Source organism: Rhinatrema bivittatum, chromosome 6 (genome assembly GCF_901001135.1).
Source record: "Rhinatrema bivittatum chromosome 6, aRhiBiv1.1, whole genome shotgun sequence".
Lineage (NCBI taxonomy): Eukaryota > Metazoa > Chordata > Amphibia > Gymnophiona > Rhinatrematidae > Rhinatrema > Rhinatrema bivittatum.
In genome coordinates, this window is record NC_042620.1 from 247,508,289 (window position 1) to 247,535,749 (window position 27,461).

A 27,461-nucleotide genomic window follows, 5' to 3' on the forward strand; every position below is an offset into this window, starting at 1 on the left:
AGATGCAAACACCCCCCCCCCCCTGCCCCAGTTCCTGGTTTACTCTTACACCAGCATTTTCCAAAGTTTTAACAATGTGACCCCATTATAGATCTTGAAAATTCACATGATGCCAGAGGATGACCTGAGATGCAGTCTCCACTAACACTCACTCCACTTTCACCCTCACCAAACTCCAGCTGATCCCTTCATTCAACCTCCACCCTCTTTAGTTAATCCTTTTTCTCAACCTCTAGTCTGTCCGTTCCCCCCCCCCCCCCCCCCCCATCCAGAGGATCTCCTCTCTTAATCTACTCGCCTTGAGGACCTTCTTTCTTTAATCAAATTCTCTCTCTCTACACTCCTCCAGCTCATCCCCTCTGATATCCTCCAGTTACTATCATTTCCTAGCCCATCCCCTCTTTCTCACCATCAGCCTTTTTGTGTCCCTCAGCTGATTGTCCCTCACTCCAACTGATCCTTTGTCATTCCCTACTTCTCACCTCATCCCCTATTCCCTCCTCACTCTCATCTTCCATCCCATCTCTCTCACCTAACTTCATCTCCTCCAACTCTAATCTCATACACCCCCAGCTGATAACCTCTCACCCACCAGCTCCTTTCTTATACCCCCTAGTCAACCTTTCAGCCATTGTCTTCTCTCACTCTCCACATCCAATCCCTCTTCATCTGATCCAATTCTCAAGCCTTTCTTGCATCTGATCCCTCTCTTCCAACAGCCCCTCCGTCAAACATCCTCCTTGTATGGGTCAGCAGAAACATTTTCCTTTGGACCCCAGGCCAAAAGTGGATGACAACTGTTGGGAAGAGAAGGCAGATTGATGACAGGGACAATGTTTTTCTCTTGGGAAGGTTCAGTGGTGGATCAGGAGAGAGAAGCAATGACAACCTTCACTTGCCTGTGCACACTCAGCCCTCCCCTTACCTTATGACTGATTATAAATTTAAAAGTGATCTGCAAGTGGCAGAAGCATTAGTAATGAAAGTCAGCATGAGGCCTGTGAGCTATTACAAACTCATAGGCCCTGATGCGCCCCTATCCTTCCTTGCATAGGGCTTCTTGATAACACAGAAACTCATGCAAGAGCAGTGCAGCTGCAGAGCCTGTAAGTGTGTGTGCTAGTTCACTGGCTCCATGCTGACTTTCACTACTAATAGTGCTGCTGGCATCTCAAGAGCGCTGCTATTTTGAGGCACTTGTGACCTCAGCTAAAAGATTTGTGATCTCATTTTGCGTCTCAACTTACAGTTGGTTAAACCCTGTCTCAGACCAACATGCAGACATAATGAGGATAGCTTTAAAATATCTGTGCGCAAGCCCATATATACATGTATATGGTTTCACATAGATATACCACATTACTTTATAACCTGCCTGATTCATACACATGCAGGTTATAAATCTACCCTTCAACATTTACATGCATGTAAAAGATACACACAAATATACATTCAAGTGAGCTGGATAAGTTCCGACTTATCTGGCTATGTGGCAGATTCTTCAAATCCCCCTGCCCCTAAAAATGTTTGGAGTTCTTCCAAATAGGAACTGGGGTCTTTGGGTACCACCCTAGCCTCCATTTATTTCATCTGTGGGGATCCTGTGCAGTATAAAGGGCAAAAGGGATGCCTATTTTGCCTCCTACTCTTGGGTCATCCCCTTTCAAATGGTGCTGATTGAGGCTCAGGCTGGCGCTATAGTAACTTCAAAATGCTGCTGGTCTCAGGAGCAGCCCGTGCCATTTTAAAGGGACAACATCACGGCAGAGGCCGGCCAATGGCACTGATAGCCCCTGTTACATGGTAAAAAGGGGCAGGAATCCCTCCTGCCCCTTTTTACTGCACAGGATCTCCATGAATGGGGTAAGTGAAGACTGGGGTGGTTCACGCCCCCCCAGTTACTTTTCAGGAGGGAGTCAAAAGAGCCTAGGGCTCCAGTAACATTTTTTGCACTATTTTTTTCTGAGGGTAAATTTTTCTAAAAACAAAAAAAAAAAAGGCGTGCAAAGATTTGAAAATAGCATCAGTGTGTTTACTTTTCCTCCTCCTATCTAAATTTGCTCCTGGGAATACCTCCTCTCAATGTGGCAAAAAATAAATGTGTTATGGAGCAATGTGCAAACTTTTAGCTGCATGGAAGGAGTGCAATTTTCAGTCAGCCTATTACCATGTGTAAAATATTTTTGACTCTCACAAATCGCTTTGAAACTTGCTGTGAATACAATTATGATTGCCAACTGGCTCCAGATTCATTCATCCAAAAGAGTTAATACAGTCCTGGGTTTACCTCACTGTATGCAGGGATTTGTAGTCTTGCTTTTCTTAGGGACTGCAATAGGGAAAGGAGAACTACAAGTGCCTGCATGCAATGGAGTAAAGCCTGGACTGCATCAACCATGTCAGGCAAATCTGCAACCAGTTGGCAACTCTAGATACAAGATTTGTATGTGCACTTCCACCTGTTTTACCTGTGAGTAGATTTATGCTGGAAAATTATGCAAGAAGATTTGAAAATGCCATCTGTGCATTTTCTCCCCTCTCCCCCAAACCTAAACATGTCCCCGAGAATGTCTCTACTAAATGTGGTTTAATGTGTGTATTGTTTCACAACATATGGACTTTTTGACACACTGAAGGAAATCAAATTTCAGACAGCATATTACTGCAGGGAAATCACTTTCTACTCACATGGATTGCTTAGAAAATTATCCTACCTAAACAACAAATTTGGGTAATCCTAACTCCTGAATGCTCACACATTACATTAGAAAGCACAATAATACAAAAATAACACTGTTGTACCCTAGAAGCACTGATGTGCATATTTGAATAGAGATTGAATCCTTGAATTTGAGGCAGCAAGGGACTTTTTTTGTGCCATTAAAGTATGAGCCTAAAATCTCAGAACTGTGAAACTCCTAGGTTCTTTAAACCAGAAGAATAACAGCAGACACTAAGGTCAAATTTCAAATGCCATTTAATTATGTAAAAGGTTATTTAATCTTGTAAAAGGACTATTTGAAAATTACTTGTCCTGTATGTGGCTATAAGTAGATACATTGTGCCACAATGTGCCAACTTTTATCCACCATTTTTATGGTGGCAAAAAAATACAAACTTTAGCATTTTCACAACTACACACATTGATTTGGCTGGAAAATATACCTGCAGAAAAAGCAGGTGCAAATCTCTGTGAGGTGGATATTGAAACAATAGATAGCTGGATAAATAGTACTTATCTGGCTATCTGGAAGCCACTGAATATATGGTTATACTCAGCAACTGCTAGAGAGCCAGATAAGTCATGTAGGCCTAGATTCATCCAAATGAGAGTAAGAGAGAGAGACTGACTCTTTATAAGGCTCCCCTAGTAGTCATATATATATGACTACTAGGGGATATATATGACTACTATATATATATATATATATATATATATATATCACTATAAGAGGGTAATCTAGTAACTTGAGGTGAGGTTTTGGTGGTGGACTAGGGTTTTTGGGTCAGTTTTACATGACAGTTGTTCATTACATATGAACAACACAGTACACATCAGTAAAGACTGGATGTGAACTGGAATGAGGAAAGACAGAAAGATGAGATTTCTACAATGTTCTCTCACCATAGCTTGATAATATAGATTTCTTTTTTGTTTAATTTGGTTTTCTATTGTTTTTTTTAATGGGTTGTTTGTTTCGTTTCTTATTGTATATATAAAATGAAAAAAACAAACAACAAAATTTAAAAAGATTGCCCTGCCTTCACGGGTGCTTTCCTATTTTATTCACTGTTGATCTGTTTTCATAGTGTACTGCAACTACAGCACTTGTCTTTTTCTGTTACTAATGCTGTTCTTCATTAGAGATGGGCATTTGGGAGAAACAAAATAGAAAATGTGATAAAAAGTCCTATTTCATTTCATTTTATTTTCAAAGCAAAACAATTGAAATTTCAATGAAATTTCGTGGGTTTTCATATTTCATTTTGAAATCAAAAAAGTGATCCATCGGACCAAAGCCCAGACCTGAAGGTTGTTTCTTTTGTTTTTTTTAATGAAATAAGCATTAAACAAAATGAAATTCATGGGGAAAATCTCCCCCACCTAAAAAAAAAAAAAAAACCGAAAAATGAAACAAATTTTTTCTTCTTTCCGCTCCTATTGTTCATGTTTACTCTGCATAGCTCCCGTGTTTAATATTGTACTGCCCACTGGTGGTCAGCCTGCATGTTTTCAGCTTCTTCTGTATTCAGTGCAATTGCCTGTGAAGGGTTAACCTCTGACTGAAGCAAAGGTACTTGGGAATTTTCTTGCCTGTGGGTTCTCTCTCCTGTGGCCAGGCCTAGTAGCTAACCTAGCCAACCCTGCATAATTATCTTAATTTTACCTGTCCTTATTTCTCTGGCCTAGAATATGCTAATCACTGTAATCTTCAGTTTATGTACAGTAAGATTGTTAATTGTTTTGACTTTAATAAAATTTGGAGTTGAAGAATTGACCTCCTCTGACTGTGAGTGAGGACCAAGTCAAGCTATCTGTTAAAGCTATGCATAGTGGAGACAGAATAGAAACTAAAAGAACAAAACAAAATAAAAATGTCAGCTCTTGTCCCTCTCTTATCCTGCCAAAAAAAAAAAACTCTCCCAGACCTTCCTCTTCATTCCCTCTCTCATGCCCTTTCTCTCTTGCCAAGTTGATATTCTTCATGGGGCAGAAGCAATCTCTGGTCACTCCTGCCCTGCTGGTATTGTGATTAAAAATGGTACTGGTGGATCAAGATCGGCACAACTTTAAATTTCTTCTATACAAAATATCACTGACCAGACCCAGGGTGGGACCAATTTGTATCACTGGTTTCAGTCTGCTAACTCCAGTTATACAGGAGAGCAATCCTAAAGTTAAACAGATAAGTTTATCCTGCTATAATCAATGAAATTCCTAATCAGCAGTGCTCAGCTGAATATCTGTGCTGGAGAAATTGTCTGCTTGCTGTACTGCTGAATATTGACCTCTCTATATACTGTATATTTCATGATAAATATTACCTTGGGTCCAGCAGGTCCAGGATTTCCTCTTTCCCCCATATCACCTGGATCACCCCGAGAGCCCTGGTAAAAAGGTGAAATAAAGTTAAAAAAAAAATACAGAGTACTGTGTAAAAAAGCATTTGAAAAGAAAGAGCATGCTTGCCACATATGTATCAGATTAAAAAGTCTTCTCACTTGTGATAAGATACAAATAGTATGACTATTATGGGTTTGATATTCAATGAATTTATGTGGTTAAAATTGGCTTTTAACCACATAAATGTAACCAATTAAAAATAAACCACGTTCAATAGCCAATTTTTTTACCTTAAATCTGCAAGGCACACAAATTTACCAGGTCCAAAAAAGGGGTTGGGTCAAAGGCATATTAGGGGACGATTTTAAAATTTAGCCAGTTAGTATAATATTCATTGATATCTGGCTTCATTTTGAAAATTTACTAGGGCTGAGTACCTAAATTTAGGCTTTTGATTTAATTAGAACCCTAAATTAAGGAACCTAAACATTGGGTGGCTACAAGGTGGAGTTAGGGTAGGGAAAGAAAGTTAGGGTCTTAGCACTAATTTTCAGAGCTAGGCACCTAATTTAGGAGATTAAATCTAGGCAAATGAATAGCAGGCCTAAATTTGGCAACCCGACTTTTAAAAATCCTAAATTTAGGTGAATTTTCAGCTGAAAACTTAGACTTCTAAGTTCAATTGAAAATAGGCACCTAATTTAGGAAGTCAGCTTTTTTTGGCTCCAATATGTGAAAAATGATGAAATTAACAGAACATTAAAGAACAGTTAGCCAGTAGCACATTTAAGACTAATCGGATAAAATTCTTTTTCACTCAACACACAATAAAGCTCTGGAATTTGTTGCCAGAGGATGTGGTTAGTGCAGTTAGTGTAGCTGGGTTCAAAAAAGGTTTGGATAAGTTCTTGGAGGAGAAGTCCATTAACAGCTATTAATCAAGTTTACTTAGGGAATAGCCACTGCTATTAATTGCATCAGTAGCATGGGATCTTCTTAGTGGTTGGATAATTGCCAGGTTCTTGTGGCCTGGTTTGGCCTCTGTTGGAAACAGGATGCTGGGCTTGATGGACCCTTGGTCTGACCCAGCATGGCAATTTCTTATGTTCTTATGTTCTTAACATTAATTTTACATGCATATCATATATTAATAACATATGTCATATCAATACTAGTCACATAAAATGAATACTAGGCTTGTCACACATAAATAGCATGCCTGCTACATCTCAAGTTAGTTTAGAGAAGGGGATCTGGCACACAAATAGTGTTTCAATTATTAAATGCTTAGAGAAATATTCAACAAGGAGATAATCTATATCCAAAAGTAAGTAAGTGAAAATATTCATGTTTTCCTTCATTTGCTAATTCTTCCTCCAGAAGATTACACTTCATTGTCTTCATGCAATAAGAATGATTCATATTTTGTTCATCTCTGAGAGAATGTACCAATCTCTCTAAAACAGAAATCTTAATACTTGGCAGCCCCTCATTTGACATCCCTAGCTCCATATATGTTAACAATATACCCATCAAGATTTCCTTCACTGTCTGCCACCTTGGCATTCTTCTTGATTCAAAACTTGACATGAGGGTTCATATCAAATTAGTAGTCAAATCAACTTTTTATTAACTACGTCTTCTTAGACACGTTAAACCTCTCTTTGAACCAACAGCCTTCCTAATGTCAAATCATACCATGAAGTCATATGAAGACCCGAATTTTGCATTTAAAAAATATGAACTTTGTCGAAATGGCGACGTACCTGAAAGTAGAACTAGAAGACTGGAAGAAAATGGGAGAGATGGAACAACAGTGGGCCAAACTAAAAGGAGCAATTACAAAAGCAATTACAAAAGCAACAAATCGATATGTTAGAAAAGTAAACAAAAGTAAGAGAAATAAGAAGCCAATCTGGTTCTTAAAGGAGGAGGCTGACATAAAAGCAAAAAAAGCAGCATTCAAGAATTATAAAGGATCTCAAAATGAAGAACACTGGGAAGAATATCTGGAAAAACTTAGGGAGGCAAAAAAAGTAATCAAGAAAGCAAAAGGTCTGGCAGAAGAAAGGATTGCCAAAGAGGTAAAGCGAGGTGACAAAACATTCTTTAGATACATCAGAGAAAGGCGAAAGGTCCAAAGTGGTATAGTGAAATTGAAAGGTGAAAAGGATCAATGTGTGGAGAGAGAGAAAGAAATGGCAAAAATATTAAACAAATACTTCAGTTCGGTGTTCACTATAGAAGACCCTGGAGAAGGGCCGTCGCTAGTTACCAAGACTGTGGAAGGGGTTGGAGTAGACGAAACTCTGTTTATAGAAGAGAATGTATGGGAAGAGCTAGGAAAGCTAAAAGTAGACAAAGCCATGGGGCCTGATGAGGTTCATCCCAGGATACTGAGGGAGCTCAGAGATGTGCTGGTGGGTCTGCTGTGTGACCTGTTCAATAGATCCTTGGAAATGGGAGTGGTGCTGAGTGATTGGAGAAGATCGATGGTGGCCCTGCTTCACAAAAGTAGAAGCAGAGAGGAGACTGGAAACTACAGGCTGGTTAGCCTCACCTCAGTGGTGGGAAAATTAATAGAGACTGTGCTGAAGGAAAGGATAGTGAACTATCTACAATCCAGTGGATTGCTCAATCTGAAACAGCATGGATTCACCAGGGGAAAGGCCTGTTAGATGAATCTGATTGATTGTTTTGATTGGGGGACTAGAGAATTGGATCAGGGAAGAGCGCTCGATGTGATTTACTTGTATTTAGTAAAGCTTTTGATACGGTCCCACATAGACTTGTGAATAAAATGAGAAGCTTGAGAGTGAGCGCCAAGGTGGTGATGTGAATTACAAACTGATTGACAGATAGAAGACAGCTGGTTATTTTAGTGCAGGGCTCAAGACTAGCACTAAGCTCCAATGGACTAGGAGGTGCACTGCCTCAATTGTTGCAGGAGTAGACCCTTGGGCTGAGGGGGAGTTGGCAGAATCTGCAGGAAGGAGCCCTGCACATCCCCACCATCAGCAGGTGAAGCTGGTTGAAGCAGAGGCCAAACTGGAGCTTTACTAATACCAGCCCTTTTTCCCCTTAGATTGAGCTGTTTGGTACAGGGGCCGGCTGGACTTAGGCGTGGGCATTTGTGGAGTTGAAGAACCATCATGAGGAAGTAGTTGTGGGCCAGCACAGTAGGGAAAGTGGAGTCAGGTCAAGCAGCAGTCAGGGCAGGTGGCAGGTATTCAGAGTCAGGTCCAGGCTGTAGTCAAGGTGGGCAGAGATCTCTCAGAGTCGAGGTTCAGGCAAAGATCGGGCCAGGCAGAGTTTGGTCAGAAACAATAAACAGGCAATGGTCAGTGGCAGGCAGAGCTCAAGCAGTGTCAGGGTCCAATCCAAAGTCAAATCCAGAAGTCCAATCCGAAGAGACAAGGAATGAAGAAGAGGTCAAGGGACCACAGGAACAGGAAGAGATGCTGAAGAGAGACAAGGAAGAATGACCAGGAACCAGACTGCCAAAGGAAATGGGAATAAGACAGAGGAACACAAGAATGCACAAACACAACAGGATCAGAAGTCAGGAACCAGGAATGCTGAGGCAATGCACTTCTCAAAGGAGATGCCTATTGCTGAGGCAGTGAAGGGATATCCAGGAGGGTTTTAAATACTGAGCAGGCTATGATGTCACCAGGAGGCACCTCGGCCCAATTTCTGCCGCTGGACCTTTAAATCTCTGGCAATCGGTGTGCACAGGCCCTATGGGGAGCGGGGCCAGGAACGCTGGCATCTTGCCACAAGTGCCATGTGGTGAGCTGTTGGGCTGCGGTGCAGCCTTCTACCACGCCAGGAGGAGGAGACTGGCTCTGGGACACCGGAGGGCACTGCTGGTGGAGGTAAGAGCCGTGATCTATGAGACAGACCCATGGACCTCGAAACGCAGCATCAAGAGCTGCTTCTGTGTGCAGACTGGATTGTGAGCTGAAGGTGAACAGTGAGTACTAAGTACAAAAAAGGGAATGGACCTAGACTCAGGAACTCATTATTGTCTTGTTGGGGCACACCTTCTGTAGTGAGCAGTGAATTTATGGAGGTGTTTGTGTGAGTGTCCTCGGCTCAGTTTGGCCCTGCAGTTTATTTGCCGCCAGCTCATGACATAGCTGAGACTGAGTTCCAAACTTTGGGGTGAGTTATTACAAGCTCCCTGAAGCCGAGAAGGTGACCCCAGATGGACAGGGGTTATATCAATATCTGCAGAATTAAATGGCAGGACAGGCTAAGTATTCTTTGGCAGCCAAAGGTGGAGGTAGAGTGGGATGGGGGGAATGGCACTCCCAAATGGATTGGGCTATTACTGGGCAGTTAGGGTGACATATACAAATGGGTGAACAGACATAATAATTTAAAAATAATTTAGCCTGCCCTAAAATTAGAACTCCCTCCCAAAAGATCTGAGAACTCAACCTAACCTCAAAACTTTCAAAAAAGACCTAAAAACATGGCTATTCCACAAAGTCTACATTGACAGTCAAACTTCTCATCATCCTAACACCCAAAGGAACTTCCAACCAAATCCACAAAATAACTTGACTCCAACCAGCTCCAAATAAACCCTCCTCACTCATAAATGATTCTCTTCTGGATTATAATGGATTATTCTTTTGTTTAATATGCATCCTGTTATTCCTTTTTTTCACAATTGTTTAAAGAATTATTATTTGAATCTTGTAAACCGTTATGATGGCTTTACCGAATGACAGTATATAAATAAACAAACAAATAAATAAATAAATAGTATGACTCTCCCTAGAGGATGGTCAGTCAGAGGGGATGGCGCAGCATTCTCCATTGCCTTCTTTGCTGTGCTGAGGGTGGGTGAGCTGATCACAGCAGCGAGCTGCAAACTTGAATGCTCTGGCATTCAGGCCAGTGATATATCGATCGGAGAAGGTCGGCTGTCATTGCGGATTAGGCATTCCAAAACAGACCAATTGGGGTTGGCTTATCAGTAGTACTGGCGGCAGTCCCGGGATTGCCCACCTGCTCTGTTGTAAATGCCTTGCATTATTTTGCCCTCAGATAGGATGGAGCGATACAGTTCCTAGTGCACGCTGATTCTCTCCTGCTGAGCAGATATCAATTCAATGCCACCTTGAGATGTGCCTTGGAGGCAGCTGGCATGCAGGCAGAAAATTCAAAACACACTCCTTCCGGACTGGATATGCATTGAGTGCTGCAGCTTCTGGTTGCCCAGGTTCCGACATGCAGCGCATTGGCAGGTAGCGCTCCCATGCTTACCTGTCCAACATTAGGCAGGTCAATGGCTCCCTGGGCATTTCTACACCTTAGTGGGGTTGCAGCCTGTGGAACAGGAGGGGAGCTGGGGCAGGAAGGGATACGCTTGCAAATGTACTAATAACTGTATTGTTCTAGGTTTTCCACGGCAACTGCAGATGGTCTGCATCACAGGACACTCATTCGTGTATTGGGCCCACCAGCAGGAAAGAAAGATGCTTCAGGTTTACACCTGGGCTTCGCTACTCACGAAGTGTCTGTGCGATGGCTGAGAGAAATAGGAATGCGATCGAGTCATCCCCTTTGGTGTATACATTATATAAACACCTAAAAAAATCTGAAGCTCTAATTCTTACATATATAAGGCTGGTTTGGCCTTCCCATAGAGACAAGAACTTTCTAGCAATGGAAGTTTCCAAGAGGAATATAGGAGAATTTGGATGATGTTAAGGGTTCACCCCTACAAAAGTGGGTCAGAAATAGGTTACAAAAGAAGGACTCCTACAGTCCCTGAAGACGTTGTCAACAAAGTTGCTGAGTAGAGAGAGCAGGGGCTGGGTCTTTATGGGCTTCAGGATAGGAGAGGTCAAGTGCCTTTTCTTCTCACCATTGGTTGGAGAAGAATTCAAAGGGTTGTTCACGCAACTGGATTCTAGAGGATTTCTTTTTCCTAAGTTCTACAGGAAAAAGAGATTTGTCTGGAAGACTGAGAGCACCATCAGATATTTGATACTCTTGAAGTTGGAAAGAGGATTCCTGAGTCTGGCAGGTATCTGAGAGATGTGCAGCAAAAAATTTTTTGTTTTGGTTCATTTAATGTTATGTTTTTGGGTTCAGTTTGTTTCTTGAACCAAATCCCCCCCCCCCCTTCATTAAACATTAAATCCCGGAAACAAAGAAAAACTTTAGTCACCTCCCAAAGGCCTTCTTACCCCCCTCCTGACCCGACATAATTCCTGGGGCCCAAGCCAGACCCCTCCAATCCCCCTCCCTCCTGCAAAATAGGTCAGGCATGGACTTATCTGGCTAGGCGCTCCTCTGAGCTCTTTCTCCCCTGAAAAAAAAAAAGGCAGGGCTAGGGCCTCACTGGCTCCCATTTACTAATCACTGGGGGTCCAGTGGTTTGAAAGGGCAGGAGCGATACCCAGTCACTCCTGCCCCATCTAGTGCTCTTTCACAATGGCGGCACCAGCCCTCCTGAGCAGCACCGAATGTTGTCACTTTGGCACCTGTCTCAGGTGTAATTGGTGCCATGTGGTACATACAACGCTGGGAAGCCTTTTATAATTTTGCACCCTCACATGAAAACAAAAGTAACTGAAAATGTTTATATATTTTCAAAAGAGGCCATTTGGAATGAACTAATGGCCTTTCAGAATGAACTGAAAATGGCCTCACTTGTCTTATTTTGCCCATTTGGGTAAAAGAAATGCACAACCATACTATCTGAGGGAAATGAGGCCTTTCAGGAGCCAAAGGAAGTCCAAGTTTCCTGCTATATTTTACACAAGATGTACGGGGATTATATTTAGAGTTTGTAGACTGTTTATAGATTGCATGTTCCCTATTTTGCATTGCTAGATTTGGAAGAACTATTTCTGATACTTTCTTTCATTTTGTATTACTGGACTGCTTACTTTTGCCTTCAGTATATTTACTTTGTTTTAAATACAGCACGTTGTGTGGATTGTTCTTTCATGAATAAGTATGACCTCCTTAGGCCTTTCAGATTAGCCTGTACCCCACAGAAGAATTCGGATTTCCAGAGCTGCACCAGGTTGAAGAGCGGTTAGCAGTGCCCCTTGTGAAGGGGCACTGCACATACAAGATTAAAGAAAAACAAAATTGGTTGGGAGGAAATATTATTACATTACTATCTCTGTGTAAGAGTGGAGCTGGTAACATGATTGCACCACTAGTTCTATGGTAAGGGGCTAGGTTGATTGTATGGGGCATTATTACTTTATATCACTTGCTTAGATGTCTTGGACTATTTCAGCCATTGGATAGGCTTTTTCTCTCTTTATGTTGTATTGGATAAGATGATTAGATTTGACTGGTAAGTTTATCTTGATCATTATGATACTAAATTGAGATCAGGTAACTTACATTCCTGCTAGACTCTCCTTGTGGACCCTGGGATCCTCTTGGTCCAGGCAAACCTCTTTCTCCCTGGAGAAAAAGGACAAAAATGTGTTACTAAGCAAGAATAACATAGTAATGACAGCAAATAACATAGTAATGTCAGCAAATAAAGATCAAAACGGTCCATACTGCCCGCTCAGTAGAGATTTATCCAATTTAGGTACATGCACATAAAAACTTCCTTATGAAACCAATATCAACTTCTTCCTCCCCCCACAACAAGACTTTTACCTGTTCTCTCAATCCTTTTCCCACTACTGTCCCGACCAAGCCAAAAATCTGCCAAATCAATGGTCTTCACTTCTTCAGTTAATAGGTCATTTTAGGCCCTGCCATCATCTTCAAATTTGTTTCTCACAAAACCAATACCCAAGCCACATCTCTGGTGCAATCATACCACTGCTGTTGAGGGTTATGACTGCCACTCCAAGCAGGATATCCTAATACTTGCTGTTTGGAGTTGCAGCCATCACACCATGCAGGATTACCCAAACCCATTCCAGAAGCACCAAGCAGTCGTACCATCACTGTTACAGCCGAACTGCAACTCTACGTAGATCACACAGGGCTTTATTACCATACTCTTTCTCCAAGACTCTCTGCAGACTGTATTTGAAGGTATTTAGTAGGATAACTTGTGAGTTATCTCAATGGGCTTGTGAAGGAAAGCGGGATGTTTGCTTCTGTTTTCCACTTCCCAAGAAAACGAGGATTCCTGGGAGCCCAAAAGTGTCAGCTCCAAGCTGAGATCCTGATTCCAAGGTTAAGGGAAGCAAAGTGTGTCTGGCAAAATGAGCTCAAACATCTTTGTGATTTGACACTTTATCTCAGTAATCTCGTTTCAAATTATCCTCACTAAATGCTATTATATCTGCAAATAAACTACCCAGCGACTTTGCTAATATTTCCTATTTTTAGGCCTCCATACATTATAATATTCCATTTGCCCACCATAATGGTTATATTATGCATCAATACAAGCAACCCAAAAATCTAATACCCAAAATATCTGAATAATTGCCAATAAAATATATTGTGACAACATTCAAACAGAACAATGTCACCTTGGTTCACTACCGAAAGAGGCCTGCAAAAGATCAAACCTCCTTTGGCTCGCCTCCGGTTCACCACCAGTTAAACCATGTTTTACCTTGTTGCCTTTGGTTCCAGTCTCTCCTGCTAGACCTCTTGGCCCCTCTGGTCCAGGATCTCCCTGTTACAAAAAGACATTTCTTTCTTTCTTTATATTCCATTGATATTCTACCTTTTCCTAGGTAAGGCACAAGGTGAATTATGTGAAAATAATTTGAGATACATAGAGCACAAAGAGAGAAGCAGACGCATTGAGTACAAATAAAGGAAGAGTAAATCATAATCAGGCCGATGCAATACCGAGGCACTAAAAACATGTGTCCAAACTGGACACACTTTTATTTAACGTACGCACAATCAGTTCTCCTGGGCACTCAACGCAATGGGCAAATTAGCCGTCGTACTAAAAAAGACGCGCTAGGGATAAATTGTACGTCCATAGCACATCCATGGCACCGGGTGCCCAGAAGTAGATGTGTGCGGGATGGGAAAACAGTACATGTCAATTTTATGAGCGTCCGTTTTCCTAACCTGTGCACAGCCACAGATAGGGAAAATGGATACTCATTAATTAAGCATCTGTTTTCCTAACCTGACTGCTGGCAAGACTTTTTTATTATTATTATTATTATTATTATTATTATTAATATTTTTAGGTTAATCCTTTTTTTCAGTTCCTCTGACTTAATATCACCATGATATTAAGTCAGAGTTTCTACAGAAAAGCATTCATTTTTGAAAGTAAAAATGTGTGCGTTGGAAGCACATTTATTTTTTACATAAGGGGGTAATAGCTAATAGCCTCATCAATATGGCATTTATATGTGATGAGCGCTATTAGCTACGTTATTGGTATGGACGCATGGTTTGGACGTGCTAATCCCCTTATTGCATAAGGGGTAATGGATGCACATCCAAAACGTGCGTCCAACCGCGGGTTAACCTGTGCACAAGCCTCAGCGTATGGTATTTCAACAGCCTGTGTATGAGCAAACCCCAAGGAAGAACTCCAAATTACAAACTGGGTGCAGGCAGAGGAGTCAATAAGAGGATAAGTCTCTGTTAGTTGTCAAATAGTGAGGATTTGGAAAGGTGAGTAATTAAATACAAATTCAATGATACATTTCAAAATCAACTGTATATGTTTGGTTTTGCTCCCTCAACCTAAACACACCCACAGGAATGCCTCTTATTAAGGAAGTTAAAAGTATGTGCATTACTGAACCCACATGAACCTTTAGTTGCATTTAAAGAGCACAGTTTTCAGTAAGGCAGTGTTAGCTGGATAAATATGTACTTATGCATGCAAAAATGCCATAATGCATTAGAAAAAGGGGAGGCATTGGTGGCCAAGCTTCATAATTGGCACTGCATTAACAACTACAGCTTTTCCATTTGTGTAAAGCCACGTGATAGGGCTTTATTGCAGGAGAGAGAGAGAGCCTCTCCATAATGCCTGCAACCTAGATAGGTATTTATACCTCTATAGGAGGCCTACCTAGTCACACAAAGATGAGATAGGTTGAGAGAACATTGCACAAATCTCATCTTTGGGTGAGTTTCCTCACTCCGAAGGTCATCAAATCTTCACAAGAGGCCACTGTTCTGTTCATACGTCGCACTCTGAATGTCAAAGTGGCCCCTAACCCCTACACTAATACCTAAACCTCTCCTCGAGTGACTAGGTAGGCCTCCTATAGAGGTATAAATACCTACCTAGGATGAGGTCATTATGGATAGGTGCACTCTCTCAATCTCTCTCTCAACTGCCATTAGTAAGTCCAGTACAGATTACACAAATACATTCATAAATCGCCACTGCTACTAGAGACCCGCTCCCCCGAACCAACATGTGCAGCAAGCCCTGCCTACCCTGAGACCATGTCGTCACCCAGAGACTTTTTCCTGCTGAATCATGCTACTGCTGTGGTAAGAACATGCTGGGACTTGGAGCTGTGAGTTGGGAGAATCGCCGCCGCTACTAGAGATCAGCATGCTGAGAGAGAGAACCCTGCAATACTCGGGCTCACCTACCCAGCTGCCCTCGAACCGATGCCATGCAGCAAGACCTGCCTACCCTGAGGTCACGTCATCACCCAGATTCTTGGGGAGCCTCTTTGGGAGTTCTTGGGGAGTTGCATATATGATGATTAATAATATTCCAGTAATTTTAGGTAGAGGAAAATATGGATCAGGGTTTACAGGATTCTTTCTATATTTACAACCAACTGATATTATCTCTAATGTCGGGAAGAGAGATACATCCAAACTGCAGATAGAAATTACATAAAACAGGGAATGGGGATGGGATAACAGTGACTAAAAACTAGAGAAATAACTAAAGGATGGCGAAGGAAGAAAAAAAACTCCAGAGAAATAATATGATAACATGATAACATGGTAACATCATGACATGATTATTAGTAGTTTAGAGGCAACAAATGAGGGGATGAGTTTATGGAAGAGGGTCCTAATCTGGGTATGCCTGTTTGAAGAGCCAGGTCTTTAATTTTTTCTTGAATTTGATGGTGCAGGGCTCGAGGCAGAGGTTCGCAGGTAGTGTGTTCCAGCGGGCAGGGCCTGCAATGGACAGGGCTCGATCTCTTGTGGAGGAGAGGTGAGCCTTTTTGAGGGAAGGGATATGGAGCATGCCATTGCGGCTAGTTCGAGTGGGACGGCTGGATTGTATGAAGTGGAATGGCTCGTCAAGCCAGTTAGAATTGTGTATGTAAATGGATTTATGAATAATGGTAAGGGTTTTGAAGAGGATATGTGAGGGGATAGGGAGCCAATAAAAGTCTTTGAGGATGGGGGTGATATGGTCGGATTTGCGGGCATATGTGATGGTTCTAGCTACAGCATTCTGCAGCATTTGGAGCGGTTTTATGGTGGAATAGGGGAGGCCAAGAAAAAGGGAATTGCAGTAGTCCAATTTGGATGAAAGGGTCGCCTGAATGACTGTGCGAAGGTCATGGGTGTGGAGAAGCAGTTTGAGCTTTTTCATAACGTTGAGCTTATAGAAGCCTTCCTTTAGGACTTTGTTGATGTGTTTTTTCATGTTTAGAGACTGCTCAATCAGGACACCAAGGTCTCGTATGCAGGGTTGAGAGGCAATAGAATTGAAGGCTGGGTCGCTTGAGAGGGAGGGCTTAGGGCTTTGATGGTTGGATATGAGATAAATAAATAATAAGCCTTAACCATCTTCCGAAAATGTTTTATATCTGTCTGGGATAGTATTTCTATAGGAAGTTGATTCCAAAATCTGAGCCCAACATAAAAAAAAGCATGTTTATGTGAATTCTGAAGCTTTGTATTTATTTATTTATTTGAAAATTCTTATATACCATCTATAAAATTTGTAGTGGATCTAAGCGGTTTACAAGCAATTAAAACATACATAATAAATTAAAAACCTCAACGAGACTATAGTTCTCTACTGTTGGGAGCCTAAAGTAGATGCATCTTAGCTGATCTCAAATCTCGAGCTGGAATATACCAGTTCAACTGCTTTGTGACTATACAGCCTGTCTCAGTATAAAATAGTTTATGTAAGATAACAGCAATTCTAAACTGGTATCTCTAACCTATCGGAAACGATGCAAAGAGATAAGTATCTGCAAAATATGCTAAAAAAAACCCAACCCCAGTCACTATTCTAGTGGCATGTTGCAGCAATTGCAATGCCCAACGCTAAAATTAGTTGGATAATTTAACAGGATAAATGTCGTGCTGGATATCACTGAATAAAGTTATCCAATTACCTTTAACCAGAGAACTTTAAACCTAATTGGCTATCTTTTGAATATACCTAGTTAGGTTTAAAGGTACCCAGGTATGTATAAACAGATAACTTTAGGCTGGTTAAGTGGCAATCTCTTGTAAAAAAAAAAAATAAATCTGACTTGTGGTCCTGGCAGCTCTATTCCCCAATCCCCACCCACTGTCAAAGTAATGGGTTCTGCTGGCCCAAGACAGCCACCCCTCCAAACTTTACAAATGAAATGGAACTGGCCCTACTCACCTGCCTCCTTCCTAGCCCCCTTCCTGGTTAGCCAAAATTATACTGCAACGGCACATTCCTCTTCCTCTTCCTCTCCCCCACCCCACCTCATTCCATTCCATCCCGCCACCCTAATCCTAACCCTGTCACACACCCAATACCTTTCTACACCCCCTTTTAGCCAACAGGATCACAGTCCCACTCCCGGTGGCTTTCACTGCTGCTCTGACTTCAGCACAGGAAGCATAAGCTACCAGCATTACTCTCAGAATATTATGTCCTGATGCTCCCAAGACGTCATTTAGAGCAGTGGTCCCCAACCCTGTCCTGGGGGCCCACCAGCCAATCGGGTTTTCAGGATATCCACAATGAATATGCATGACAGAAAATTTGCATGCACTGCCTCCATAACGTGCACATTTTCTCTCATGCATATTCATTGTGGATATCCTGAAAACCCGACTGGCTGGAGGGCCCCCAAGACAGGGCTGGGGACCACTGATTTAGAGGGCCAAAGGGACCAAAAACAGTGCCCCTTCCCAAAATATAGCAAAATCCTCAGGAGTCTTGAGAGACCTCCTCCGCTGTTCCACCCTCTGCCACCCTTTGAAGTAGCCATAGTTTAAAAAGAAACACTGCTGTATTTTTCTTGGCTGTATTTTACCACTGGGAAAAATACCATGGGCTTTACAATTCTGTGGTACTGATTACCTCCTCCAGGTCTCCGGAAATAACTGTGCTAAACTGAGTATGAACAAGTTTGATTGGCCATACTTTGAATAACAGACATACTAACTGACCCTGTGACTTTGAGAAGGTTAGTGAAGGGCCTCTTTCTCCTATCTGTCCCCCACTTAAACTTACACATACTGATAAAATGTCTCCCCTCCCCTCTTACATCCCCACCCCCTTCTTCTTCCATGACAGGACCTCCGAAGCATATCCACCTCCCCTTCGGATCCCACTCCCTGCAGATGCAACCATCCCTGCTCTACCCTTCCAGCCCCTCCTTACAGACCCAGGGCCAGTTTTACGAAAAAAAAAAAACCAAAATACTGCACTGTTCAAAACCCAAAAATAGGTACCCTTCTTCCTCTAAGAAAGATTGCTCCAAGCTTTTTAATTTAAATTTTCCTTTCCTTCCCTGGTACAATCATCAATCCCCCTCCACCTTTCCTGGTCAATAATCACTAACTCAACCTATCCCCTAGCACAATTCCGTCCCCCTGACTGGACACTGATGCTTACCTGTACCTTTCTTCTCTATCAGCTTTACTATGAAGTTTGAACCGCAGAGTACTGGTGGGTCCTATGAGACTATGGGGGTTGTACACTGTTCAGACTTCAAAGAAAAGCCTGCAGAGGAGGAAGCAGTCACAGACAGGAAGCGCTGCTCTCCTCTTGCTGGTGAGAGGGGATCATGCTCTTGCTGTTTCAAGCTTTGCCCCCTATATGTTTATCTAACACATAATGAGGGTAATTTTCAAAAGGACTTCTGCTTGTAAAACTGTTTTATGCACAGAAATGCCCTTTTTTACAAACTTGCCTTATCGTGTTCACATACAAGTTTATTCAGACGGAGTGGAGGTGTTCCTGGGGACAGAGTTGGAAAGGGTTTGAATTTATGTGCATGCTTTTGAAATTTAAAAAGAATGTGTGTAATTTTTTTTTAGGAAACGTATGTGCAGACATTTATACAAGTGTAACTTGTACTGTAGATTTGGTGCGATAATGTTCACAATGGACATGTATGTAAGTCTGTTTAGAAAATTGGTGGAATCTGCATGTGTTTTTTCTGACTTTTTTATGCAGGCTATTTGAAAATTTCCTCCAATATGGGAATCTTCCTTCATTACACACACAGTTAAATACTAGAGCATCAACTCTAGCATTTAGCGCCATCTCGACGAGTGTGTTAAATTTAACACGACAAAACAACTCTATTTAATTTAGTGCACTGCAGCATTAAGCCCATTAAGTATATATTTGCATAATTTTCATGAGTGACTGTTCTAAAATTTAGTGCAGGAACGATCTATCAATCTAGCACAGGTTATAACTCAAGCATGCTGCAAGTGATAGTGTGGGCACTAATGCTTACAGCACTATAATGAGAGACCTCAAAGATTTTAATTATCCCATGCTTTTCATGTATATTTAGTCCCTATATTAAGATACACCCCGGGTCTTAGATATTGTCTATATTTTGCTTCTTACCCAGAATTTTTCCTTCACACCAAGAGGTAGATATTAAAAACATACGTGCGTGCTTACTTTTGTTCGCGCCAGTGGCGCGAACAAAAGTACACCGGATTTTATAAGATACTCGCGCAGGCTGCGCGCTGAGCCGCGCAGCCTGCCTCCGTTCCCTCCGAGGCCGCTCCGAAATCGGAGCGGCCTCGGAGGGAACTTTCCTTCCACGTTCCCCCAACTTCCCCTCCCTTCCCCTATCTACCCCACCCCCCAGCCCTACCTAAATCCCCCCCCTACCTTTGTTGGGCAAGTTACGCCTGCCACCTCAGCATCCCCCGGCACAGGCCGCAGTGCCGGGGTACTCGGGACCACCCTCCCGGCCCGCCCCCAAACCTGTCACCACGCCCCTGGACCCGCCCCAGACCGCCCGACCCCGGACACGCCCCCTCCAGCCCCTTTTACGAAGCCCCGGGACTTACGCGCCTCCCGGGGCTTTGTGCGCGCCGGCGGCCTATGCAAAATAGGCGCGCCGACGCGCGAGTGCCCTGCGCGCGTATATCCAGCAGGATTTACGCGCGCAGGGCTTTTAAAATCTAGCCCCAAGAATCCACTTACCTTTTCGCCATTAGCTCCATTAGTTCCTGGACCACCTTTGGGGCCTGGATCTCCTCTGCGGCCCTATGATGACAAAAGAAGCATTGAAGGAGGTGCCTTAAGTCATTAGGATGCACCATAAACTGCAAGTAACTATAAGGTCAGTATTCAAAGGCTTTGTCTGGATAATGTTTGGAATTATCCAATCAAAATGAGATTTGTAAACTTTCATTTTCCCCACTCCCCAGCTAAATTTTTTCTGGGTAACTCATAATCTGGACAATATGTAGTAAATAAAAAGAAGCAGTGATGAAGGTGTTCTGGGGGATTGCTTACATTTTAGCCAGTAAGCACTGATATTCAGTGCAAACAGCTAAAGTTAACCAGCTAAGTCAGGTCTGAAAAAATACTTGTGCTAAACTTACCCAGATAACTGGGTACTTACTTTATTTATTTATTTATTTATTTATTTATTTATTTATGGTTTTTATATACCGGAAGTTCCTGTATACAATACATATCACTCCGGTTCACAATTAACAGAGATAACTATCGCCATTGCGGCGGTTTACATGGAACATATCGAATATAATGAACGGATAATCTATAATAAAGTACAATCTCTTGTGAAACAACTAAGATCAACTTAGAATGCAACTTGCAACTTGGAAACATATAACTGAAGCAACTTGGAAACATATAACTTTAGCCAGATATATTCAGAAGCAGACTAAGTACTGCTGAATACCTGGGTAAAGTTATTTATTTATTTAAAAAAAAAAATCTTTTAATATACCAATACTCAAGATAAATATCTTATAGTACCGGTTTACAGCAAAACAGGGGTAACCAGTTCCTGATCTATATAACTGTATGCAAAAGTTTAGGAATCCCTGGTCATTTTGAATGTTTCAATGAATCTCTAAGTGAACAGAAGCTGACACAACTTCTGCATGGTACAAAGTTAAATATGACGGGCCCGATATTCAGCTTGCAGATAGCCGGATAAATAGAACTTAACCGGCTATCTGGCAGCTGCTGGATATACAGTTATATTAAATGGCTGCTAGACAGTCGGATAAGTGACTTATCCAGCTATCTTTTAGATGGTTAATTTGTGGGCAGGCAATGGATGGATTGGGATGGCACTACTTAGCTGGGTAAGTTAGCCTGCTCAATAGCAGGTCTAAACTTAGACAGATAATACTTATCTGTCTAAGTAGCGATTTGTCTGGGGATATTCTGCAGCATAGCTATGCTGCTGAATATCCCAACTAAGTTAGCTGGATTACTTTTATATAATGACCCCAAAACCTTCTGCAGTATGCAATGCAAAATTACTATTTATTTGATGATATTTAACAGGTTGAATACAATAAAATAGTGAATATGGCACATGCAAAATATTGATTGACTTGTTAGGTGAAGACAATTCCATGGTCGAACAAACACTGATCCATCTAACCTCTCAGATTGTGATTGTTTTTCTGTCTATTTTCAACAACCATGGGCTCCTCTAAAGCAGCTGTCTGAGCATTTGAAAATGAAGGGAATTCACTCTTACAAAGTAGAGGCAAACTATGAAAAAAAAATCTCCAGCTAGTAATTTCAACTGTCTGAAACATTGCTAAGAAACAGAAGTTAGATGGAACCGTTGAAGTCAAGGCAAGATCTGGCAGACCAAAAAATGTTTAATATAACTGCCTGAAAACTGGTCAAATTTGAAAGACAGAAACCAAAAATCACTGTACGTAACCTACTGAAAAGTTTAACTAACACTAGAGTAGTTGGTCCATAGGTCCACAGTACAGCATTTCTTACAAAACAATGATCTGTCTGGGAGAGCTTTCAGAAGAAAACCTCTTCTATGACCTCATCACAAAAGTCATTGTTGAAAATATGTCAAAAAAAAATCTTGACATGCCTGAAACGTTTTAGAACAAAGTGCTTTGGACTTATGAAACAAAAATTGAACTGTTCAGCCACAACCACTGAAGATACTATAATTTCTATTTATGTTTATACCATTTAAAATTGCTAGCTGGAAGCATTTAGAGATTTTGTTTTTGAGGCCATCCCCTGCTTTGTAAGAGGTAAGTACTGGGGAGGTGGCAGCCCATTTGCATACTTTTTCCCAGCTGCCTCAGTGGTCGACTCTGGAAGTCACTACAACCCACCTCGGGCCTGAGCTGCTCCCACCCCACGGTCCTCGAGCAGCCAGCAAGGTACCGGGGAGGTTGCAAGCCTTTCTATTTACATTTTCTCTTCCTGATGCTAATCCTTCCCAGTCTTTCTCCCTGCTGAAAACCCACTACTAATACCAAGTCCCCTTCCCCATTCCCCCGATTCTTTATCTCACCTGCCATTCTGTCATCTGCACTGCCCACTGCTCTTGAACTTCAAAGTTTTCTTCCTCTCCTACATTCATCTGCACTCTCCCTGACAGCATCTCTTCCTTGTCACTGTCATCACACCTCTGTCTCTCGTCTACATAGTTTCTTGCTCCTCCTTCTACTCTTAGTTGGGGATATCAGTCTCAATACTGCCCTCCCAGGCAGCTTTCACTCCATTGGTGCATAAGAACATAAGAACATAAGAAATTGCAATGCTGGGTCAGACCAAGGGTCCATCAAGCCCAGCATCCTGTTTCCAACAGAGGCCAAACAGGCCTCAAGAACCTGGCAATTACCCAAACACCTAGAAGATCCCATGCTACTGATGCAATTAATAGCAGTGGCTATTCCCTAAGTAAACTTGATTAATAGCCATTAATGGACTTCTCCTCCAAGAACTTATCCAAACCTTTTTTGAACCCAGCTACACTAACTGCACTAACCACATCCTCTGGCAACAAATTCCATAGCAAACTGTTACACTCTCAATCTTAGCACTAATTCCCTTTTCCCTTCCTCTCTTCTTCTCTCATGCTCCCCGTGGAATGCCCACTTTATTTCCAAGAAGCTTGCCTATGTGTTCATGACCTCTTTATCTTTCATCTTCTTCATCTCAGTGCCTTGACTGAGATCTGGCTTTCCCCTGAGGACTCTGCTTCGGTTTCTGCTCTCTGTTATGGAGGTTATCTCTTCTCCCATACCCCTCACACAGTAGATAGCTGGGTGCTAGCAGGCGTGAAGTTCGCTTGGTAACTTGCCTTCCTGGTACGAAGGCAGAGGACCCCCACATGACACATAGATTAAGATTTTAGAGAATGGTGGGGAGGAGCCAACTCTCATGGTACATGTGAGTACCAATGACATAGGATGATGTAAGAGGGAGGTTCTACAGGATACATTTAGACTCTTAGGTAGGAAACTGAAAACCAGAACCTCCAGGGTTGCATTCTCAGAAATCCTTCCCATTCCACACGCAGGATCCCAGAGCTCCAGAGTCTCAAAGCATGGATGAGACGGTGCTGCAGCAAAGAGGGTTTTAGATTCGTTAGGAACATTCTGGGGAAGGGGGAGCCTATTTTGACAGGGTGGGTTCCACTTTAATCAGAGTGGAATCAGGCTTATAAACCTAACATTTAAAAAGGAGATAAAGCAGCTTTAAAAACAGATCATGGAGGAAAGTAGAAAGTCACTCAAAAAGTTGCATGGTTTGTAGGGATGCATCTTCCAAAGATACTTGGAAAACTGGTAATTATCCCAGTAGAGAGGTTGTGTTTAAGTCTGAAGTAACTCAGATGGATGTAGACAAAGAGCACTTAGATGTGAATGACTCTGAACTATCTGTATTATTTGCTAACAAGCAAATTAAGAATACAAAGAGAAATGAAAGTACAAACATAAAACATACTTTAAAATGTCTGTATGGAAATGCCAAAGTTTGAACAGTAAGATTAGTGAGTTAGAATATATGGCATTATACGAGGATATAGACATTATACACATTTCATAGAAAAGGTGGAAGGAGTAAAGGAGTGTATGTCAGGACTCCCAAAAAAGATCAGGACCAGCATTTAGCTTGGTCCACCTTAAGATAGCCCAGAAGGGAATTCTGGTCCCAGGGTAATTCCCTAAGCAGGGGAATTACATTCAGGAAGGAATGGAAGGCCCTGGAATGAGAAGAAGGCAACTCCTACTACAAGTCTGACCTATTTCTGTAAACGTTTGATTTAGTACTGCCGAGCTGAGCAGACTTTTTCTGCCTGTTTTTCTGTTATATTGCAAATCAAGATGATTCTGTAGTGAAAAGGCTGGAGTCCAAACTATTTTGTCCTCCGGCAAGCCAAAGACTGCTCGCACATTATTACATATGGTGGCAGCAGTGGGATGTCTGTTTTAAGTGACTGCACAAAGCAGGGACCCACACTATAAAAAGAAAAGAAAAATTGGGGGGTCAGTTTCTGCTATAGGCATCAGCACAGATCAGAATAGTCGCAACAGAAGAGGACCAGAAGGCTCATCTTCATGCCATTCCTAGCAGTCCCCGGGAGAGGACTCCAGAGGTCACAGAGAGCGATCCAGGCTTCAAACTCCACAGCCCTTTCTTCCAGAGGCCCCGCACCCCTTGCAGCAGAAGAGGACCAAAAGCGTCATCTTACTGTTCCCAGCACCCCTGAGAGAGAACTCCAGAGGTCACAGCGAGCCATCCAAGTTTGAATTCCACAGCCCCAGCTTCCAGAAGCCCTGCACCCCTTGCAGCAGAAGAGGATCGGAAGTGCCTGCTGCTCTCAATCTAATGGGAGCATTAAGAGGAGAAAATCATCTTGCTGGTGGCTGACGAGGATCGGTAGGTAAGGTATTGCTTGGGAAAATCTTATGACTTACGTTTGAGGAGAAGTGAAATAGGGGGGTACATTCTTTAGAGTTTGTGTGTGTCTGACATAAAAAGCAAGCCAGAGAGAGTTAATTCTAGTGTCTGTCTTTCCCTCCCTCCTACCCACCCCTAATCCAGCCTTTGATTTATAGGCAAGAGAGACTTTCGCATTAAAAATCAATCAGGCTCTTATCTAAATCACACTATTGCACCAGTCCTTATTGAGGGTTTAATCATCCCTTTATAGGTCACTACCAGATTAATAGTGAATACACCAATACATTTAAAGGACTGTAATCATATGCATTCCTGCTCCCGTAGAAACCTAAACTTAACTAGGAACTCAACAAAATTAAGAAGAAGGCAGCAATTCAGCAGCAAGAGGGGGCCTTCCAGTCTGTTGCATCGAACGTCTTCCACGTTCTCGCTTCAGTCTTCATCCAAAGTCTTCAGTGTTCTAGGACTCCGTCTGCCCTCGTCCTCTGTCCGGCCTGCCACCCTTTGCCGTACCCAGCGGCAGGTCCGAAAGGGCTAGGAACAGTCAGAGGACTGTTCATCAATCAACATTGCGTTGTTGGTTGTCCGGGGTATGCAGGTCCGGTTGAGGGTCAGACCTTGTACCTGAGTCCTTGCATCTGCCATGTCTTGTCATGTACCCATGCTCGCACCAGCTCACCTCCCACGGTTTGGCTTGGGGCTCATCCCTGGGTCATGTCGTGGCCCAAGGGCTAACAACCCTGTTTAGAGACGACCGCGCCTCCGTGCCTCGGAGCATGACGGCTGACGGAGATCATGCTCGTAACAGAATCCAAAGGCCCCCGTGCCTCGGAGCATAACAACTGGATCACCTCACTACTGCCACCTCTGGTGGTATCATTCAGCTGTATAATAAAAGACAAACCTCTGTGTTTGCGTGTCTCGAGTCTAGTCTAGCACTGTGGTTCCTCATGGGGCTCCTCCCCGTGGGCGTGGCAATCACCATAGTAACCAAGAATCCACTCCAACACCTCAAAACCATAACACTCAGCTTTACAGTCCCTTCCTATCCTTTGCTTGTCCCATGTTTTCTTAAATTCGGATAAGGTCCTCGTCTCCACCATTCACACAGGGAGGCTCTTCTATGCATCCATCACCTTTTCTGTAAGAAATATTTCCTTACATTATTCTGGAGCCTTCCCCCTTTCATCTTCATCCCATGACCCCAAGTTCCAGAACCTCCTTTTAGTTCAAAGAAGCCTGCTCCCTGTGCATTTATTCTTTGAAGGTATTTAAATGTCTCTACCTCATCTCCCCATTCCTTTCTTTCCTCCAGGGCATACATATTTAAATCTTTAAGTCTGTTCCAATCTAGGGATTACTGCCTTTAGCTACTACGACTTGCAGGTGCCACTATGGACATCACTGTCTGTGGCCTTCATAGCAGAGGTACGATTGGATTAGGGCTTCAAAAAGCACAAGGAAGTCACTGATATGAATTTTGACCATGTTTAGAACAAATATGAGAGGAAGGTTAAAAGATCAGGTGGAAGACTCAAGTGGAAGTCAGTATTATTGCATCAGGACTCCATCAAAACATGGGGAGACCTACCCTTTGATGGATTTTGACTATGCTTGGGGCAGATATGAGTGGAAGATTGAGAGATTGGGTGGAGGACCCAAGGGGGGAGTTGATGATGGGTTGCATTTGGGAATTTTGTATGCACATCTACGAAAAGAGAATGAAACTCAATTGAGTAGACTGGATGTGCAGTCTGTCATCATTCATTATGTTAATGTGTTTGCAGCCATTATATCCACAATTGCCTGTGGCCACTACCACTTGTGACTAATACTCCCTGCAGCTAATATTGCGAATGGCCACTACTGTCTCAAAGACACACTGCCTTTGATCACCATTGACTGCAGCGACTATAAACATTGTTACCTCCTATCATTACAAACTGCAGCAACAGTCATTGTGGTCATCCATTTCTATGGCCATTGTCGTGTCCATTGTAGTCTCTCATCATATTGCAATAAATAAAACAGATGAAGGTCTTACTGGTTCTCCCTTTAGACCAATGGTTCCTGGAGACCCTTTTCCTCCTTTGGTACCAGGAGTGCCTGGTGCTCCGCTGCTCCCCTGTATTCCCTGTAGGAAGAAAAATTAAACATGTCAGATACTGTCAAGCATAAAATAGACAGGTAAAGGTGAATAACTCAAGGGTAGACATAGGGACACTATACAAGTTATCTGCCATAACCACGAGTCATCTATGGCGTGATCAATGATCCATCTATGCAGAAATGATTAAACTTTGTACCATTTAATGAATATATGACTATCTAAAATCA

At 42.4% G+C, this 27,461-nt stretch overlaps 1 protein-coding gene across 2 annotated transcripts in view; it reads right to left on the reverse strand.

The window, feature by feature from the left end:
• Nucleotides 1-27,461, reverse strand: part of COL6A2 (collagen type VI alpha 2 chain) — a 132,479-nt gene that overhangs the window by 43,593 nt on the left and 61,425 nt on the right. For both annotated transcript variants that reach the window (XM_029606734.1, XM_029606735.1), the window contains exons 14-18: nucleotides 27,169-27,258; nucleotides 20,388-20,450; nucleotides 13,638-13,700; nucleotides 12,452-12,514; nucleotides 5,047-5,109 (exon numbers count right to left, since the gene is read on the reverse strand). In XM_029606734.1, the coding sequence (XP_029462594.1) occupies nucleotides 5,047-5,109; nucleotides 12,452-12,514; nucleotides 13,638-13,700; nucleotides 20,388-20,450; nucleotides 27,169-27,258 (342 nt within the window). The remainder of the gene's footprint in view (nucleotides 1-5,046; nucleotides 5,110-12,451; nucleotides 12,515-13,637; nucleotides 13,701-20,387; nucleotides 20,451-27,168; nucleotides 27,259-27,461) is intronic.